This window comes from Platalea leucorodia (genome assembly GCF_965183815.1).
Source record: "Platalea leucorodia genome assembly, chromosome: 11".
Classification (NCBI taxonomy): Eukaryota; Metazoa; Chordata; class Aves; order Pelecaniformes; family Threskiornithidae; genus Platalea; species Platalea leucorodia.
Window position 1 is genome coordinate 15,737,334 of NC_138833.1, and position 16,631 is coordinate 15,753,964.

The window sequence follows — 16,631 nt, forward strand, 5'->3', positions numbered from 1 at the left end:
ATTATCCCGGTTCCACAGAAAAGTATTTTTGCCCTCTTCTCTTCCATCGTAGCCAGCTGAGGGAGCGATGCCAGGGACACATCTTTTAGCCATATATTGCAGAGGCAGTTGGAGAAATGCTGGCTGGCTCTCTGCAGAGCACAGCTGGGCTCAATTACCAAAGCTCAGAGCGGGGAGAGAAGTCAAATGTCGGTGAGAAGCCGGAGCGCTCGGGCTCGTCCTGCCACCACTGGAGGATGGACACAAGTAACCAAGCGTGCTCACAAGAGGTACCCTTTCAAGGTGACCCTGTGTGAAGGGATGCTTTGACCTCCTGGTGCGCGAATAGCAACACTCGCATCTCTAATTCAGCATTTTGGCAGCAAGCGCCTAGCTGACACTGACTGATCGTGTTCTGGTTTTAGAAAGAGAGTGGATCTGAAGTACATCAAACAGAAAACTGCTTTTGGCTGAGCCAAGCTGTTAATGACCTTCAGCTCTGTTTAAGTCTGATGCAGCACATGTTTATAACCAAGAGTAGGACTGGCTCCCCTGGGCTTAGGAAAATAAACATCTTGCAGGAGATCCCCCCGGCGGCTGGGTGCCTGCACCGGTGGGAGCTGGAGCTGCTGCTGGTCCTTCCCCTGCAGATCATCTCCCGCTGCACAAGTGGGCTCCAGGATGGATTTGGGGCTCAGAGGTGTAGTTTCAGAGGTGTGTTTGGCTCTGTGCTCGTGGATCTGCTCCCAAGGAAGGTTTCTCAGATACACCAAAGCTGCCATTGCTCAAAGCTCTTCCAAATCAGGCCATGGGCATAGGTGCTTATATGGAGGCTGTAGGAGCCAACGTTGACCTCTCAAATTAGCAATCTTCAGTTTTAATCTCTGTCTGATAGTCTGGAAAATGAGATTAATTATTCCATTTGCACTTCTGGCCTTTTTAGGTTCTAATGTAAAACGCTGTGAAGTGGATGAACTTTAAATGCTATGGATCAGAACATGAAGTCTGATGTTCTCTGAAGTTCTGTCTAAAGCCTGTTGTCTCTAGAGGTGAGGACTTGTATGTAAAAAAGTCTGGAAGGACAAATACAAATAGGGCATTTTGTAAAATATAAAAAGCAAAAATCCTTTTTTTTTTTTTTTTTTTTCTTTCCCCCCTTCTTAAGAATAAGAACTTGAGGCAGCAAAATGGTCGAACTTTAGGAAAGTAAGGCTGGATGTGTTTTACCAAAGCGTATCAGAATACAAATGCGAGTTCCCAAAACTCTTAAGAAATCGTGTCTGGTACAGTATATCCTCTGAGTGCGAAGGGTGGTTAACTCCTGCAGCTCTGCAAAAGGCAGCCCTGAAGAGCGTGGCTGAGGGTGGCTGGTACTGAGAGCGGCCGAGGCGGTGAGCACGGGGGATTTCTGCTTGCCAAGAGATGGGCTTATGTTTAAATCCATGAGTTAAACTCTTCCCAGCTTTAGATCCCAACATTACTCCTGTTAAGCAGACAGCTGAAAATGTGTGCTTGCCTTGATGTATTTTAAAAATCTGAAGAGATTTATGCTTTTTGTTGACTCTGCAATTGCAAAGGTGGTTTCAAAATATGATAAACTCTCTCCAAAAGAGATAGGGACTGAGACTGATTTTCAAACCTTTTGAAAATTCCTGGTTGGCCGTATGTTTTCCTGCTTATGGGAACACTTATTTCAGCAGTGATTAGCTTGATAGAAGTTTTTAATTTTGCAGTCTTCTGTCCTATTACAGGTTTGACTAAAAATCGTGAGGGATGAAAATGCCTCAATTCAGCTGCTCCAGCGGAGTCAGGGGCACGACTGTAATGAGCAGGCAAAGCCCATCTTCTTATCCGTTACCTAGAGTACGTGTTAGCTTTGCGTGGTGAAGCCACAGAGTATATTTGTATTGCTGTTGAAATCTTCAACTTGCTTCTTTTAATGCTCCCCTATATGTTTCCTGAAATTGGAAACAACGTGTCCTGTGAAAAACATTTGAGCTTCATTACTTTGCTGATAGTGCTCATTGCTCTGCTGGCTGTGTCCAGGCATCACATTGTAGCTAAATGAAATACCTTCAGCTGATATAGGGGAAAAGAGATTTGCTAATAAGCAGGCATGGAACAGAGGGACTTGCTAGAAATTGAATTAGTGTTTGTAGAAGAAGGAAGGAAAAAAGCTTTCCCGATTTCTGGCTCTTTGAGGAATTCCCAGGATTAAATCCAAGCAACCTGTCATTCAGCATCCTTGCCTTAAATATAAAAGGAAAATTGTTCCTTTTGTGCTCTCTATGCTGCATTGTGTGGTGGGGACAAGAGTCAGGCATCCGAAAACCAGTTAAATTTCTTCTTCTCCTGTCTTAATAAATGATGGCCACCAAGAACGTGCTTGAGACTCTATACAGAGTGAGGTACCGCTCAGTGCAAGCAAGTGGCATCTGGCAGTTGGTGTCCGAGGGGCAGTGGAAAGAAATGCAGTAGTTCAGGCACAATAGCCAACCCAAAGTGCCTGATGGGCACTTTATATCCCTATGGCAGCGCGGGGCGAGGCGTTGCTTGCTGCCAGCACTGCTCCTACCACAGCTATGTATGCACGACTGCCCCGGCTTCCTGCGCCTCCTGCCAAGAGAAACATTCCCATACGCTGTGTCGCGTTTTCCTTCTGCTGGAAACAGTTCCTCGGGATATAAATATTGTATCAGTAAGGGCAGCCCTTACCTGTATGTGATAATGCACAGGCTGTGTTCATGCAACATTGATAAATGCATCTTGAGGAGGAGGAGGTGGTTTGATGAGGTTGTGCAAGGGGGGGCCAAGGCAGGTGCTTGCTGCAGGTTGTCTTTTTTTGTTTGCCATGGCTCATTCCCCTCCAAATAATCCCTTTTCCTCTGCTCATTCCGTACTCCAGTGGGAAGGGACAGGCTGGGGGTCTCCACCAAGGTGGTGACAAAGAAGGTCGGTCTGGCTGGGCACTGGTCGAGGGCACTCACTGCACATCGTGCTGCATCGGTACAGTGACCACACACAAAACCACCCCAAACCCCACCTGCTCCCTGGGCCTGGGACTTCAAACAGCTCCTTTCTAGCTCTGCCTCGTGTTTATCTGGTGTGGGGCGGCTGTGTGAATCATGTTTGCCAGGAGTGGGGAGGCCTGGGCTCCAGGAGCTCCGAATGCTGCGTGTCAGGAGGTCGGTTACGCTTTGTAATTGATGGTCCTAGAAGGCAAGCGTGAGAAAACAAATTGCAACATTCTGTTTCGTAGGCTAAAAGAGTTCTCCTCGGTGAAACTTCGCAGGCCAGCTCCTAGGAAGGGTTTGCAAACCCTCTTAATTTAAGAGAGGCCATAAAAAGCAGGAAAAAAAGCCAGCAGAGAAAAGCAAATTAGGTCCCGAAGGGGGGAAATTTTTTCTGATCTTAAATTTGAGAACTGGAAAGAAATCCATCTGGTTCTAGGTTTCTGAGAACGAATGTATGAGTGTTTTGCACAATGCGAAGCCTTGCAGAGGTCTCATGGGAAAACGCTGAAACAGCCTTTGAGATGAGAAAAAGGAGACTCAGCTCAGTCCTGGGAACAGCTTTTTGTGCAACAGGAAAGTTGTGCAGCAGAGAAACTGAGAGCGACAAGGAAGGCGAAGACTGGTGTGCTCTCAGAGGGGTAAATGCTTTCTGTACGTTTCTCACAAAGCCATTAGCTGCCCTTGACATGAAGCACAGCTCTCCAAAGCCTGCAAAGAACTTGGTGGAAAAGGCTGATGGACATCCATTGCTTCATCTCTGTGGTCTTGGTCTGGTAGATGTTGGGGTAGCAGGAGTGCTCTGGTGTCCATCAGTAGGAGCCTGTTGATCCCTGTGGATGCTGCTGGGTCACCTGTGGCTTTGTAACACGGCTGAGCAGACGTAAGGGTGAGCTGCCACCACCATGAGCATCCTCCTCCCGCAGGGATGGGCAGCCGGTGGCGACCGGGGACGCCGAGCACCTCGACGGTGCAGGGAGAGCTCTGCAACACCCCATTTCCATCATTGGGCTTTCATGCCTTTTGGAGAATGCCCAAGCAATAAGTTTTAGCTTTAGAGCAATGTTTGCTCTTGATGTATAAATTGTTGATCTTAACAGGAATGAATGGCCAACGCTTTACAAACTACCTCAGATTAAAGCAAGTTCGTGGAGATTATGGTCTCTAGGCCCTTGGATGGAGGAGGTTTCATTCCTGAAATAGCTGGCAGCCCTGTGCTCCCCAGCAAAGGGTCTGGGAGTCCCTGGTATGGAGGAGCCTGTGAGGCCAGAGGAGAGAAGAGCAGAGGACCCTGCCCTCTTCTCCGCAGGCAGAGGCTCCAGCCCCCCATTCTCTCAGACCGAGTGCACATCTGGGCCCCGATGCACAGATAATTAACGATAATGGCTTTTTAAAAGCATAACTCTGGCCTTCCAGGCAGCATGGGCCATTGCTTTTTTCCCCCCCGAAATGTTTATGATCCGTCTTTTCCTCTTGGTGTCACGGTTGAAAGTGTTTTCTTTATTTCCCTTGAAATCATAATGTAAATCTGGGAATTGGAAACCCATAGCCTGGTTGTAATTTTTTTTTTTTAAAGAACATAAATTGGGGAACAGTTAAAAGTATATTATTCCTGGCAGCGAAATTCCTTTTTTAATAGATAATTTGAAGTTATTAGGTTGGAAGCAGTTTTCCCCACGTGTGTGTGCATGCACGGTATGGAAGGAGCAGTGCCGAGAGGGCTCAGGGTGGCTGTCGGGGCTTTCGGGGTGGTGGAAGTGCCGGGAGCTTGCTGGAGTCTGCAGTTTTTCAGCTGGTGGCAGAAAAAAAAACCTCAAAGGCACCATCTCGTAGTTCTTAGTTAAGCCCGGGCTTTATCAATGGGAGTCTTGCCTTAGGAAGAACTGAAAGATTGGACTTTCGAGATCTTTTTCTAGCAGGATCTGGTTTTTATTTCTCTTAGGTGTTCATTTTTACAAGGCTTGGGAGCACCGATGTTTTCTGCTATGCACCAGTGGTAGACATTTGTTTCCAATTAGTATTTATTGGATTATTTTAGTCAAAAGTAAGCTTTGTATTAGAGCCCTGCAATCTGTGCTTTGTTATTTGTTCACAGGACGGTGTTTTCTTTTTCTGCTTGGTTTTGCATCAGCTTCAGTCTACTGAAAAACTAGTGCAAGGCAGCATCGCTGGGGATCTGCCCCGAAACAGATTAAACCAGATTAAACAGATTACAGCCTCTTATACAAGCATCTCTTTCTTCCATTGGTACGGGCATGTCTCTGACTCGTATGGCTGGAAACAGCAGCAGCCAGCGCGTGTCCTTAGGCTGTGTCTGGCTTTCTGCTGCTTTTCCCGATAGCTGGAATTTGCCCCTCTCTGGGGAAGGGGCTGCTGGTCGCTCCCCAGGCCGAGCGTTGGCGGGTGAAGCCTGGCTCAGGTAGGTACTGTTGGATTTATGGGTGTGTGCGGGGCTGACTAACAAAGCTTTGGAAAAACACATAGGTAATGTTTTATGTAGGTAAAATAATATGGAAAACTTGCGTTTTAATGGCATCTGAGTTCCTGACTTGAGGTCACACGACAAAAAGATTTCCATAGTTTGCTTTGGGAATTAAAAAGCCAATGAAAATATGAATACCAAGCTAAACCCTTGACCAATGTGTTTCTGACGCTGCTAATGACTGATCTTATTTTGGGAGAAAACCTCCCAAAAACGGACACGGATTTTTGTGGACAAGCATAGTTGCAAGTAAGTGAAAATACCGGGATTGGCCCCTTGGCTTCATGTCTTGCCCAACCTGTACAGGTAGCTGCAGAGCTTGGGTTTTATCGTGGTTTGCTAATGTAAATCAGGAGTGATTGCCCCAAAGTCAGGAGAGCGATAAGTGCTCTTGGAGTGATGTCACGCAAAATGAGAAGCAGACTCGCAGCCTTTCTTTTGCGGAAATAACAAATATGCTTTTACAGGAGAATAAGTGCAGAATACTTGGCAGTGGCTCACCATGGAGAAACAGGCAAGTTCATTTGGTCAGAGACCAAGAAAAGCTGCACAGATTCAGCAAGATTTAACTGCAGGTTGAGTCTGAGTTTTCCTTTTCCTGCTGCATATCTCCGTTTTCCACAGTGCATATAAAATATTATTACTGCAAACTGCACGTCCCAACGCAGTCTCTCCGTGTATATCATACTAAGAACTATAAATCTCACAATTTTTTTTTTCTGCTTTTTCTTCTCTTCCAGGACAACGGGTCTGCCCAGAGCAGAAGGCCGATGCCCCACGGGGCTGGTGGCAACCCCATGGACAACAAGCAGATGCTGAACGTGCAGCACCACCACCCAACCCGGCTCTACGCTAACAGCGGCTCCGAGGCGGCTCTGCCGGGCCAGCTGAGCGGGCTCCACATCGCTCCTGCCCAGAGGTAGGACGAGAGCATGGCTCACGCTCTGGGTCCTGCTGCTGTTTATGCAAACTCGGTTTCAGGTGTGTGCGTTGAGGCTGTGGTGCTCCTGGAGCTCCAGAGATGCCAGGTTCAGCTCCTGCTCTGCTAATCAAGGGTAGGTGGGAGGAAAAAAAAAAGGTTTTGGAGATGCCAAGTTCTGAACAAAATGGCCACGTGTATGTATGTAGCAATTGCAACACTGAATTTAAGCTTGTGATGCTGAAGCAATGTTCAATTCTTTACTTCTGAGATGAGTAAAGGTGCTAGTTTTCTAGATCCACATAAGACCCTTCTATTGCCGATGGGGGTAGGTAGATTAGCGGCATCAGATCCAGTCCCCAGGCTGGGATTAATGGCAGGGAGTGTCACAGACGTTACTATCCTGGATTTTCAAAATATGTATTTAAGGCAGGATGGAAGGGGTTCGTCCTCCTAGGAGTGGGGTCACACTTCCACAGACCCGGGAGCAAACACTTGGCCTTGGGAACTGGAGGTATCTGCAGGGAAAATTAACCCCAGCAAACTTGGGATGTTTATAAATGTAAGATGTGCTCAATGCAGCTGTCCGGGAGGCTGGGAAATAAATAATGCCCGTAGGAAAGAAAAAGCTTTTGTGTAGCCAAGAACAGTTTGGGTGGATAACTCGGACTTTGAGACAGGCCAGGTTGTAGGCTGCGATGCTTTCGCATGGCTTATGCTGCTGCTGATTTATGCTCCTCCAGACTGGCAAAATATTCTGCAAGAAAGTAATGTCTGTATCAAATACAAAGAGCAAAGAGTTTCTTTTCAGCTCGGGAACTATGTGCCTGCATGAATTCATATTTCAGTGACGCTGCGAGCCAGCTTATTCCCTGTGCTGCTCCAGGAAAGTTAATGAAGTTGGAAAGAAGAGAACCGCACAAAAAATACAGAGAACAAAATCTGATCTTATCTGCATGCAAGCCAAAAGCCAGAAGATTAGCTTGGGTGTTTGAGTAGAATTGGGTCAGAAGTGCATTCTCTTTGAATTTGTGCTTGGTCAGGCTGAACTGGTCAAAACCTGCCTTTTTTTTCATTGAAAATGTGTGAATTGATGTACGAGGGGGCTGTAGCAGGGCAGATAGGCACTCGGGGCACCCGGGGAGGGTTCAGGCTGGCCGGGAGTCGCGGGGATGGGTCCTCAGCTGCCTCGGCAGCCCTGGGCCCTGGCGGCAGCACTTCTGCCCCTCGTCTCGAGCGGCCGCAGCTGGCACAGCCGCGGGAGAAGCTGGTGGGTCACTCCCAGAAAACGGAGCTTTGGCTTTTCTTGGAAAGTGAATTTTTTTTGTTTTGTTTTTTTTTTCTTTGTTTGAAAGTGAATTTTATTTCTTACTTTTTCTTTTTTTTTTTTAAGTGGGCATGAATGTAATGTTGGTGGAGAAAATGAGTCAGATGATGGCTAAAATGTGTTAAGCTGTCTGATGGGGTTCAGGGCTCTTGCTATTTTTACTGGCATTATAATGACCTTGATGACCTTCTCCTTAGAAAGGAAAGGGAGCCCCTTCCCACGAAGCTGTGCTGTGGGGCCTCAGCAAAGCGCAACAGCACTTGAATTCGCCTCTACTCAGCAGGACACTTAAACATGTACCCGAAATATTTTTGATTCCAAACTATGCTTTTCATGTTTTGATGTATCGAATGAACTGGAATAATGGTTTAAATTACTATTTGTTGTCTGTTGTACCCCAATCATGCTGCATACAGACAAGGAGCAGCTCCAGGTCTGGATGCTGAAGGTCAGCGCGTGGCTGGGGGGGAGTTACGGGGCTGCTCTCGTGTCCCGTCCTCGGTGCTGTGCAGCCCGGTGGGGTGGTTTTCTCATTTAAGCTGTGGGCTGTGTCTGGCAAATGGATCTTTTAATGCAGTCACCTACAGAAACACTAACCTCAAAAGAGGCGCTTGTGGATGGTAAGGGGATTTGCTGCCATGCCTGTGCCTGGCAGCAGCACACGCTCGCCCCGTGCTGGATGCCCTAACAGTGGTATGGGGGGTTGGTGGATCCCCTGGCCCTACATAATTAATGAAATGCATTGTTTTACCCACTTTTTTCAATAAATTCCATGTGTGGCAGAGCGATTTACAGTGCTTGTAAGCAGCTGCCCTCTTTCCTGAAGGCATCTGGTAACTGGGCCAGCCCTGGCTGTGTTGCTCAATCGGAGCTGAACGGGGAATGAGTTTAACTTCCCTGGTTCAGTGGCTGTTCCTGGGACAGGCGTACCTCCAGGCAGGGCAATGCACGGGAACAGAGAAGTGTTTAATTGAATCTGTGGGAATGTGGAGGTTTCAGTACCTCCCTGATGAGCTGACAATTGCTGTTTATATTTGACATGAGCCTTTCTTGCTTTTCTTTAAAACAGCCTTGATCCCTTGAAGTCTCTTCCACGGAACAGAAATGGGATTGATGTGGAGTCAGATGTCTACAAGATGCTTCAGGATTACGAAAAGCCTGTTTCAGAGCCTAAGCAGTCCGGATCCTTCCGATACTTGCAGGGCATGTTGGAGGCTGGCGAGAACGGTAGGGAGGCTGGCACCCATAGTGTGTCCCAACGAGTCCCCTACACCTCCCCAGGACCGTGGCTGCGGCGCGGCACTGCACTGCTGTGGGGCTTGAACCATCATTTGATCCCTCTGCACCCTGTCCCATGGCCCCACACCAAGTTGCTGTTGCAGGCTTAACCTCCTTCTCCTTCCCTTACTGAGGTCCAGAAGCTTGAAAAGCCTCTAAAGGACCCGTCTGCAAGAGCTGATGGGGTGGGTTTGCAAACTCCTCTGCTCTGTCATTTTACCGCACATCGCCTCGGTGCCGAGGCAGCTCAGCTCAACATGGGAGGGTCTGAGCACCCTGTGGGGGGAACACCTGGATGGCAGGTTTCTAATCAGGGTTTCAGATGCTCAGGCCAGCACCTGGGGGCTTAACAAATTCTGTGGCCGACTTGAACATTGTGTGAAAGTTGGATTTCCAAACAGCTTCTACATGGCAGCTGTTTTCCTGAGATGGTTTATGAAATGTAATGGCCTAAAGCGGTTGTGTAAGATCACCGGTGGAGAACTGTAGGGCTGTTTGAGTAAATGGCATTTGCATAAGGACGTGGGATGGTCCTCAGCAGCGCCGGGATAGAGATCAGGAGCTCTTGGCTCACTTCTCGGGTCTGTCGCAGCTTCCTGCCTGCATCATTAATGTGGGCAGGAGCCAAATCCGAGCATTAAATAATAAGATCCCCAAACTATACATTTCAGCTTCTTTTTATTTGCCTTCCAACCTTAAGTCCATTGGGGCTTTTGTGTTCAAACTTTCAGGCTTTGCTTTACAATCATTACGGCAAGACTCTTCTTTCTGCTTCCTTCCAAGAGTCTCATACTCTGATCATGTGAATCCAGGAACTTAGACTTTATGGGAAAATACCAACTACTGCAAATCTCATTATGAAGCTGCGAGAGGTAGCGAGTCAGGCTGTTGCACTTCAGTTTCTGTGTATATAAAATGATGGAGAACGATATTCTTTGACTAGAAGAATATTGCTTCACAAGAAGCACGGTCTCAGGTAACTTCTGCGCATCAATTTTAGTTTTCTCAGTAGTACTTAGGCATGTCTACAAAGCATGAGATGGGATCAGCGTTGGAAGTACTGGGTGTAAATATTACGGCCCCTCCTAGGCTGGCAGGAAAACCGATGTTAATTACAAGTTCCAGATGTACCTTCAGGTCCTTCACCAAGAGCAAGCACAAGCTGCTTCCCAGCAAGGTGTCTGCTGCACCCCCAGGTCTCCTCATTAGGAAGAAGCAAATAGGAAGCACTTGTGTTAATCCCAATTAATAATGCTGCTGCCACTCCTCCTCCCTCCTCTGTGCCAGGGAAAGGGAACAAAACTGCAGCTTTTCTAGTTTGCTGCTGCGTCCCCGTGCATCCCATGGCCCTGGGGTGGCAGAAACCCAGCGCTGCCCTTTGGGAGAAAGGGAGAAAGAAACGGGTGTGGGCTGGGGGAAGGGGAAGACAAAGAGGTGCCAGGACACAGCCAGTCCTGGACCTCTGCTCACCCCGGCAGTGTCTCGGCACCAGCCCATCACTGATGCAGCACCGTGTGTTTGGAGCCTGGGGCTGAGGCGCTGCTGATGGGTACCAGCCAGCGCGGCGGCAGGCTGGAGAGGTCACCTGCTGGGGCTCTGCCACCGACCCTTTCCCTCTCGGCTGTGCTGTGCAGCGGGGATGTACAACTGGCTGCAGGCACGGTCTTGCTCATGCCTCGGTCGTTAGGATGCTATCATAACGTGTTCATTTTGTATCGTGTTTATTTCATAAGGGATGAGAAATTAAGTGAAAAGCATCTCTCCTGGCATAAAGCTCTGTGATGTTTCAGCACAGTTGAAGACCCTGTGAGTGTTCCTGCTAGGTTGTTTTACAGCTTCCACCACTGCTCCTTTTTCCTGAAGCCTAAAATTACATATTTTTGCCCAAGCCTGCTGTGTGTTGTCCTTTTAAAGCCAAGATCTTCTCTCCTGAGGAGCTGGGTCTCTCAGGCTATGACCTGTTTTTTTATGGAAGGTGTTTCTACTGGAAGGCGTATTTTCTTCAGCATTGCCAGCTCCATCCTGCACCTGTGAGGAGCCATGTTTCATGCTGAGGATCTGGCGGAGGCTGGAGGAATCGCAGCAGTCGTCTCCATAGGCACCCTTGGCATGGGAAGTATGAGCACTGCAGCCACAAACAGGGAAGGCGATGGTTAAGATTGTGGAGTTAAAGCATCTTACTGCCTTGCTGAGGACCATAAATTACGATGAGACTGTGGGCTGGTAAATAGAAGGAAACGATCCGTCGTTTGGGAAGATGGGAAGCAGCCCTCTCTGCAGGGCTCGTTTTGCTGTAAAATCTTTTTTCTCTTTTTTTTTTCCTCCCCCCCGCTGTCTTTTAAGCAGCTTATCCAAGAGCTCTGTCTGAAAGACAGTGACAGCTTAACTGTTAAATGTTGGCAGATGAGTGTGTCTAGTCCAAGCATGCCGTATCTCACGCTGGGGGAAGCCAACAGCTTGAGCAGTTGCTTTGGTTTGTTCCCAGCAAGGCAGCGGAAGGACTCGACAGGCGAGCTTGGCCGGAGCCAACCGAGCGCTCAGAGGACTCCTGGGGTGGAGCAGCCCCAGTCTGCTCCTCAGCAAGCAGTCTTGCATGTACCAAGGCTCTCAGCATCTCTGAATATTACAGCCTATCTTGGGAAAGTGGGATTTGGTGGGAAATTAGTTCTTTCAGTTTTACTTGCTTAGCTGGGACCATTGACAGCGTTGGACTCTGGATCAGAGCCATGGCTGGAGACAAGGTCTGCTGTGTGAGGGTGCCCGCGCATCCCCGGGGAGATAGGGTCGGGCATGCTCCCTCCTCGCCAGCCGAGCCCAGGACTGTGGGCGCTCCTGAGACACACGGGATGGAGGAGCGGGAGTCTCTCCATGGAAGGAAGCTCTGCCGAGCAATGCATTTCAAAACGTATCACGTGAACCTGCATGGGATCAGTGAGCAACCACCAGCGATGATGCACCGCTTCCAGGTACTAACTTCACTTTAGGAAATGCAGAGATGTTCCTGGAGCTGCGGTGGGCACTTGAGAGCAAGATTCAAGTGGAAGTTTCCAAAACTGGCGCAGTGCGTACAGACACCTGGGTCAGAAAGTGCCTGGGCCCCTGCTGAGACCTGGGCATCATGGGCATTAAGCACATGTTCAAGATCGACCATGGGCTGATATACTCTTGGAAGCTCAGGGAGCGTAAGAAGCCTGAACGCTGAAGAATGGCTTGTTCATCCAAGAGCTCCTCTGCTTCTTTTCCAAACTGTGTCAGCTGATGGAATAAAATATGTTGTCCTTCATGAGCTTTTCCTTTCTGTAACCTCGGGCCATCACAGAGGAGCCACAGATCAATAAATACCCAAAAGACCAGTCAGTTGTGAGCCCTGAAAAACCATGCAGTGAATACTGAAAGCTTTCAAGTGTCCCAGTGGTTGGCAACAAGCGTGTTTGTACCGTCCGAAGTGCGAGGGCAGATGATAGATGATCTGTAGGCTGCAACACTGGAAATTTTGCCATGATGTTCATATGCACAAAATTTCCATTGCTTCCTTTCTCATCATTGGACCTTTACGAAAGGAGGCTTGGTGCCCCAGAAGACCTCATCTTCTCTCACTATGTTTTATATTAGATTAATTTAGATTACTTGAGATTAAATGAGTGTTCTAGGAAGAAAAATGCATGTAGTTCTATTATTGTTTGTTTTAATTTGCCTAATCTCCACAAGGCTTTCACCTTTGTCTACTTGCCTGATGGTGGATCTACCAAATGCACCTGAAGCGTTGGTGTGATAGAATCTCTTCTTTCTGGGGCTTTTCTGAGATTTTTGCTATTTATCTTTCTTAACTCACTAAATAGTATTGCAGCCAAATTAATCTCTCATCTCTAGACTAAGGCTGCTTTGCCTTTTGACAAGGTATATGTGCTGAGTTGGTGCTATCACAGTACATGGATAGATCATCTCCTGATGCAGCCAAAGGCTTCTGCCACCACCCGTGCTTCGTTAGGGTGAGCAGAGGGTCAGCACAGTGTCCTGCAGTCGTCTGCAAACCGGAATGCTGTGTGACTTTTGAGATAATTGGTCTCACTGTTTGCTTTTTACTTCCTTGTAAGCAAGTTGCAGGTTCTGTTGTGACAGGCAGAGGCTCATCCAACTCCTTAAAGGGGAAAAGAAAAAAAAAAAAAAAAAGGCGGGGGGAAGCCCTGAGAGGACAAGTTTTCAGTCTGTGTCTGTTTAAAATTCTTGGCAGGTGAAAAACTCGACAAACTGAGCAACCCCCGAAACATCAAGTCCCCAGTGTCAAAGCTTGGCGGTGCCATGTCCGGGCTGCAGATGCTCCCCGAGTGCACCCGCTGCGGGAACGGGATCGTGTAAGTGTCGCATCTCACCGGAGCCTCCGGTTTGGTGGGGACGGTGACGCAGGGACGTGGCTGGGTCGGGTCCTGCCAGACATGCGGCTTAGAACGTACAGCAGAATACCTTGCATTTGAAGCCGAATACCTTGAATCCCTTTCTGTTTTTTGCTAACGGTATAGAAACCTGGAATTGAGGAATACAGTTTGGATTGCCCCTTTTAAGGGAATCTTGCAGCAAAACAGGGATGATTCATGGGATGGTTTCTGCCCTGCTTACCATAGTAACTGCCCGGGGACTATGAATAGCGCTGACGGTGCTGGCACTCTTTCACTGCCTTATGGAGGCAGAAACACTTCAAGGGTCAAGTAGAAGAGGTCTGCGGATTATTTTTGTTCGTTTGTTTAAGAGTTATTCTCCGACAGACGCGTGTTGGGTCTGATTTCAGAGAATATAGGTGTTTTTCTGCTTCATCGTATTGTAATTTATGTTCTGTTGTAATTTATGTCCTGCTCAAGCCAGATTTGCTGGCTGAGAGTCTGCTCTGCAAATGCCTGTAGCCACATTCTTGCTGGTGCTGTGAGCTGAGGGTCTCTGCTCCAAAAGCCCCTGGTGCCTGCGTGAGCGCAGCCCCAGCCCTGCCAGCGGCGCTTGGGGGATGCCAGCTCCCCACGGTCAGATCCAGGCTGAGCGTAGATATTTAAGGCTCTGCTTTGCATGGAGCTGTGGAGCGGCGCCGCAGGGGGTGGCGGACAAATGGGAATGGAGCATCCCTTCCCACAGAAATGTGGTGGAGCCGCGCCTGGAGCAGGGTGGCAGCTTTGGGTGGGCTGAGATGTTGGGATGGGAACCCACGATAACACCCTTGCGTGCCCCTACGTGCCGCTTTCCTTCACTTACTCCGTTTTACCTGAGGCAGCAGGAAAAGCTGTTTATGCTCATTGTTTCTCTGTCTCACCCGAGCTCTCCCCATCTCTCACCAGGGGCACGATCGTCAAAGCTCGGGACAAGCTCTACCACCCCGAGTGCTTCATGTGCGACGACTGTGGTCTCAACCTGAAGCAGAGAGGGTATTTCTTCATCGAAGAGCAGCTGTACTGCGAGACGCACGCGAAGGAGAGGGTTAAACCCCCCGAGGGATATGACGTGGTGGCTGTTTATCCAAACGCTAAAGTTGAACTTGTCTAAACCCAGGCTGTGCTCTGGAGAGGTCGGGCGGCCGCGCGCCCACCCACGTCCTCCCCGCCGGCTGCGCAATGTGGCTGTAATCAACCCCGATTACCAAAGCCCAAGTTAAAATGCCTTTTCCTAGATAAAACCGTTTACACTTGGGATCTCCAGGGGGTGGTGTTGAAAGCATACGAACAGGTTTTTCCCTTCTTTTTGACACTCTGCTTTTTGGGTTGCTGTGTTGGGTTATTAGTCTGTGCCATAACCTTATCCAAGACTTGTGTAAATATTGATTAATTCTCTACTCTGTTTCATATGTAAAACCAGTATTCCTTTTTTTGCCCCCCTCTTCTGAAAAAGCAAGGAAGATGTTTTAAAAGCTCAAAGAAAACAAGGCACTTTAACAAAAGAAGCTGATTTCTGATATCCTGACCTTAATCTCCTGCCCTCCGGCTGCCCCGGTGATTAAAAACTGACCCCCTGAGGAGTCTGGGACATGGTTCCGGTGGGTCGGGGTCCCCGGCTCAGCCCCATCCCAGCGGATGTATGGAGGAAGGGCGGTCTCTTAAAACAGTAATTGCTGTGAAATTCCCTGGATCAGGGCACTGCAGTTTGTGGCTGACACGGACCGATCCGAGTTCCCCGAGATATCTCCACGCTAAGTGTGCAACGAGGCTTTTTTCTTCCTTCTTTCACTCCTAATTCAGTTGGTCTCTGTCATCTAATCACCCGAGGACACTGAAATAGCACGGAGCCCACCTCAGCCATTCCCATCTCCCGTGCTCCTGCCCCACGGCTGTCCTTGCTTTGGCCGTTCTGACTCTTCCCCAGCTTTTGCTATATTTTTGTAGTCCTTTATTTCTAGACCCCCAGACTGCTGCCATCTGGGTCTGCCTTGCAGTGGGGAGGTGGTGAAAATCCCTCCAGGCACTTAGGAGGTAACCGGAGCAGCCGTGAGCCCAGCTGTGAGCCCTGAGTCCAGAGGCAGCGGGTTCAGATTTATACCTGTATCCCAAGGCTGCACTTTCAGCCAAGTCTGTCATCCACTTTGACGGGGAAAAGTTTTTGAGGATCTTGGGATGTTGCTTTGTTGGAGAAATGTTTTTTTTTCATGTTCGTGTTTGGAGGGGAGAGAAGAGAGAGTTTAGTCACCCAGCTGCTGGGTGCCACCGCGCGTGGTGGTAGGAGCCGTGTGTTTGGCACCACGAGGGTACTTCTGCTTTGCGACAGCCTCCTTCCTCCTCATTTGAGAGAGGGAGGACATGGGGGAGAAAAAGAAATGTCTGTGCTCCCTTCCCTTCCGTGGAAAAGGAAAATAAGAGATGGGGCGATGGCCAAAGCACTCCTTCCCCTTCTGGCTCTCCATAACAGGGGTCTGAGAAGTCTGGGACTGGAGGAGGGTCAGGAGCATTATCCCGGCTGGGCATTCAATTTCTTCCTACAGGTTCTGCACCCCAGAGGGAGTAAGGATTTTAGGGTGTTACAGGGCCACATTTAGACCTTTTCGTGTGCTGTCTTATAGGGATGTAAGCAGCTCCTGCCCTGTGTCCGGCAGGGCTGGGCTGCCCGAGCATGCATCCCAGCTGGGTACCACCTCGCAGCCGGAGGGATGCTGGCTGTGCGCGTTCCTGCTAGCAGCAGAACGTCCCCCTCCCCCTCCTGCCTTCAGGATTTTTAATTATTAAAGTACAAGAAACGTGAAAAATTTTATCACAGTGCTGAGCCTTGTTTTTCTTGTATTTGCATAGCCTTGCTTGGTAGGTTGGACCATCTGAAGGAAAATACTTGGGACAACTGCAAATGATGAGGAGACTAACAGTAATCAGGTGGGAAGTGTAACTGCCCCTTGTTTGCAGGCCTCTGCTTGGAGCTCGTTAGTTTGCCGCTGTCAGAAATATTTGTTCTGAATTCCTCCATTAAGCTGGCGCGTTGCTGGGCCAGGCTCTGGTGCCCATAGCTTGAAAGTTCAGGCTTCACCCAAACCCAGGACTGAATCCAGCTCGGCTGAGCAATGGAAGACTCATGACACGAATGGCCCTGGGGGGCTTTTCCCATTTTCCATGGCAGATGGTCGCTGCCAGCTGGGGCTGTGCTTCACTCTGCAGCTCTTGTCCTGTGTTCAGCCACCTG

The 16,631-nt window shown here is 48.8% G+C and overlaps 1 protein-coding gene across 1 annotated transcript in view; it reads left to right on the forward strand.

The window, feature by feature from the left end:
* The window catches only part of PDLIM4 (PDZ and LIM domain 4), a 53,503-nt gene extending 37,304 nt beyond the window's left edge, over positions 1-16,199 (forward strand). The window contains exons 4-7 of the mRNA XM_082323798.1: positions 6,213-6,391; positions 8,788-8,945; positions 13,228-13,348; positions 14,315-16,199. Coding sequence (XP_082179924.1) covers positions 6,213-6,391; positions 8,788-8,945; positions 13,228-13,348; positions 14,315-14,519 — 663 coding nt within the window. The 3' untranslated portion in view covers positions 14,520-16,199. The remainder of the gene's footprint in view (positions 1-6,212; positions 6,392-8,787; positions 8,946-13,227; positions 13,349-14,314) is intronic.
* The last annotated feature ends 432 nt before the right edge of the window (positions 16,200-16,631 follow it).